General features: G+C 47.8%; 1 protein-coding gene across 1 annotated transcript; it reads right to left on the reverse strand.

Moving 5' to 3' along the window:
• Positions 1-1,063: 1,063 nt before the first annotated feature.
• Positions 1,064-4,031, reverse strand: LOC122039145. The gene is made up of 2 exons (XM_042599102.1): positions 1,213-4,031; positions 1,064-1,145 (listed from the first exon to the last, which is right to left on the reverse strand). Exons 1-2 carry the CDS (start codon positions 4,029-4,031, stop codon positions 1,064-1,066), a joined length of 2,901 nt encoding a protein of 966 aa, XP_042455036.1.
• Positions 4,032-4,244: the final 213 nt, after the last annotated feature.

Raw genomic sequence — 4,244 nt, forward strand, 5'->3', positions numbered from 1 at the left:
CTCAGAGGTATACCATGCAATCTGGTGATCTCTCTGCAGTACAACTCTGCCAAACGATCCAGCGAATCCGTCCGACGGATCGGTAAGAAGTGTGCAGATTTGGTTAACCGATCAACGATTACCCAAATCGCATCATGACCCTTCCGGGTCCGAGGTAGTCCTACCACAAAATCCATCGTGATATGCTCCCATTTCCATTCTGGTATTTCTATCTTCTGCAGTAACCCAACGGGTCTCTGATGCTCTGCCTTAATCTGCTGACAAACTAAACACTGTGCCACAAATGTCGCAATATCCTTCTTCATACCATTCCACCAGTATGATCGTTTCAGATCCCTGTACATGCGAGTACTCCCCGGGTGAATCGCAAATCTAGATCGATGTGCTTCCTGTAATAAGTCCTCCTGAACAGGATGTGACTCAGGGACACATAATCTGCCGCGAAAATACAGAATTCCACTATCATCACAGGTAAACTCTGTCTGCTGTTCTGAGGTAACTCTGCTACGTAAAAACTGCAGATGCTGATCTGTAGCCTGAGCCTCTTTGATACGCTCCACTATAGGTGACTGAGCAACCATGGTGACTAGCAAGCCTCGCTCTGTCTGTGCTTGCTCCATCAACCCCAACTCAGAGAAACTCTGCATCAACTCTGTAACCATCACTCGGTGGCATGCCAAAATTTCACGGGATTTCCTGCTCAAAGCATCAGCCACCACGTTGGCTTTCCCCGGGTGATAGTTAATTGTGCAGTCATAGTCTTTCAAGAATTCCATCCATCTTCTCTGTCGCAAATTCAGTTCCTTCTGGGTGAACAGATATTTGAGACTTTTATGATCTGTATAAATCTCAAAAGTGATTCCATATAAATGATGTCGCCAAATCTTCAGTGCGAAGATGATAGCTGCCAACTCCAAATCATGAACTGGATAATTCCTCTCATGATCTTTCAGCTGACGTGAGGCATATGACACCACACGATCGCGCTGCATAAGTACGGCACCCAGTCCCTGATATGATGCATCCGTGAAAAGTACAAATCCATCCATGCCAGAAGGAAGTACTAACACTGGTGCCGTAACCAGTCTCCGTTTGAGCTCCTGGAAGCTCTGCTCACAAGATTCTGTCCAGCTAAACTTCTCTCCCTTCCGGGTCAATCGTGTCAATGGTAAGGCTATGCTGGAAAAGCCCTCAACAAATCTCCGATAATACCCAGCTAATCCCAAAAAGCTACGAATCTCCTGTACGGTCTTCGGCTGCTCCCAACCGGTGATGGCCTCAATCTTCTGTGGATCAACAGATATACCTCTGCTGGAGACAACATGTCCAAGAAAACCCACCGAAGGTAGCCAAAAGGCGCATTTACTAAACTTCGCATAGAGGTGTTCTCGCCGAAGCGTCTCCAAAACTATGCGAAGATGTCGCATGTGCTCCTCCTCAGATCGGGAATATATCAGAATATCGTCGATGAACACAATGACGAACTGATCTAAGTACTCAAGGAACACTCTGTTCATCAGATCCATAAACACTGCTGGGGCATTGGTAAGCCCAAATGGCATTACCAAGAACTCGTAATGACCATAACGAGTGCGAAATGCTGTCTTCGGAATATCCGCATCTCCAACCCTGAGCTGATGATAGCCTGAGCGCAAATCAATCTTTGAATATACACAGGTATCCTTCAGCTGATCAAATAAATCTTCTATACGTGGCAGTGGATATTTGTTCTTGATAGTAACCGCATTCAACTGTCGGTAATCAATACAAAGTCTCAGTGATCCGTCTTTCTTCTTAACGAAGAGTACTGGTGCTCCCCACGGAGAAACACTAGGACGGATAAATCCTCTGTCCAACAGCTCCTGTAATTGAACCTTTAGCTCCTCTAACTCCTTTGGTGCCATGCGATAAGGGGTCCTGGATACCGGTGCGGTTCCCGGAACCAACTCAATCGTAAACTCGACTTGCCTTTTAGGAGGCAAACCGGGGAGTTCGTCAGGGAACACATCTGGAAATTCTCGGACGATAGCAACATCCGAGAGCTGTGGTAATACATCTGAACCAGCTTTAACCATGGACAGCAAATATCCCTGACAACCCTGTGCCAACAATCTCCTCGCTTGCATTGCTGATATGACTGCTATCCCATCACTTCTGGTTCCAAAGAATACCCAAGACGATAGACCGGGAGGTCGGAATGTGACTACTCTAGCTCCGCAATCGACTGTGGCATGGTTCATGGCCAACCAATCCATGCCTAATATAATATCAAACTCCACCATCTCTAATACCTGCAGATCCACCGTAATAGTCTGACCATTGAAGTCTAAAGGACAACCTTTGACTTCCAGACTAATACTTAGTACCTCGCCAGATGGTAGAGATACTGTCAGCCCGTGTGTCCGCCGACTAGGCAATCTCCCGATTTTACCCAGAAATACTCGAGATATGAATGAATGGGAACTACCAGTATCTATCAATAAATCTGCAGTAAATGTATAAACAGAAATAATACCTCGGAAAACCGATCCCTCAGCTCGCTGTGCCTCCTCCCGTGTAACAGCATAAACACGACCCACCTCTGAGCTCGGCTGTGGTATCTCCGAAGTGGTCTGTGCTGGCATCGTAGGTGCGAGAACCGGCTGCTGATACTGAGACTGAGGCTGCTGTCGATATGCTGAGTAAGGCTGATGCGGATGAAAATCCTGCTGTGCTGGAAATGCCTGATGAGAAGACACTTTGGCAGAATACTGTGTAGTTGCTGGTTCCTGACCCTGCACATGATATATCTGTCCCTGAGAAGACGGTGGTCGCTGCTGACGTGGAGCACCCTGACTCTTCTGTGATCCTTTCTGTGGTCGTGTCTGTGAGGGTTGTCCCCCCTGAGATGTACCCTTAGTAGCCTCCAACTGTGCCTTCAACGTACAATCCCGACTCTCATGCCCTGGTTGTTTGCAATAATAACAAATGGGGTGATCCAAGGGGCAATGAAATTTGGTATGGCTCTTGGAGCCACACTGGTAACATCTGGATCCAGCTCTATCTTTCTTCCAATCATGCTGAGGAGGCCGAGATGTTCCATCAGACGTCCGCCCTGACTTCTGCGGCCGAGAAGAACCTCCCGTGGTAGCCTGTGAACTCTGACCTTTGTTCCCTCTCTTTTGTGACGACTGCTTATCATGGCCTTTCTCCTGATTTACCTGCTGCTGAGTCATCTCGATAAACAGTGCACGATCCAAAACTTCTCGGTAGGAGCTACCTGGAAATCCTGACATCCTGAGCCGAATATATGCTGCTAAACCCTGGGTGAACTGCTGCATCCGGTCATAATCCTGCGCCACCAAATGAGGGCAAAACTCAGCCAATCTGCAGAATTCAGCGTTGTACTCCATCACCGATCGATCACCCTGCTTAAGATTCAGGAATTCCTGGCGTCGAGCTAAACAGAATGTGGCTGGAAAATACTGCCGCTCAAAAGCATCCCGGAACATCGCCCATGTGATGCGCTGTTCCCCAAAGATTGTCTTCTGCATCTCCCACCATGTGACTGCCTGATCCCGGAGATGATACGCAGCCAATTCCACTTTCTCTTCATCTGAACAACTCATGTATCCGAAAGTGCTTTCCAAATTCTTCAACCAGCTACGTGCAGCCCAGGGATCTGCTCCGCCCTGGTATAGAGTAACCCTGTCCTTGACGGACTTTGCCAACAATGGTATACGCGCTCTATCCCTCATCCAGTCGGTAGTAGTAGGAGTAGGAAATGCTGATGGTATCCCGGAGGGAATCCCCTGAGGCTGAAATTCCTGGTTTCTACCAGAAGGTATGACTGAAGGGATCTCCTGAGGCTGATGTCCCTGATCTCTAGGAGTCTGATGGGTCTGTCCCCGTCTAACCGTCTCTACATCTGTTGGATCCCTAGAAGAATCTGCCTCCTGAGTTACTGGTTCTGGTTCCTCAGTCTCAATGGGTTGTTTCCGTGGTCGTCCCGGACCACGACGAGAATCGGCTACCGCTCGACCACGTCTCATACCTGGTGTAAACCACTAATAAGTACTACAAACAGTATAAGTTCGTACTTATAAAACTTACAGCCAATTACTTGGAGGTGTTCCGCCGCCGCCTGGTCCCAAATCCCGAAAAGTCACTTCGAGGAATGAAATCACGAAAAATCCAAAACGTATGAATCTGACATCGTAAACCTGTAGCTCTGATACCAATAAATTGTCACGCCCCGAGAGTAA

The sequence above is a fragment of the Zingiber officinale genome, chromosome 1B (assembly GCF_018446385.1).
Source record: "Zingiber officinale cultivar Zhangliang chromosome 1B, Zo_v1.1, whole genome shotgun sequence".
Lineage (NCBI taxonomy): Eukaryota > Viridiplantae > Streptophyta > Magnoliopsida > Zingiberales > Zingiberaceae > Zingiber > Zingiber officinale.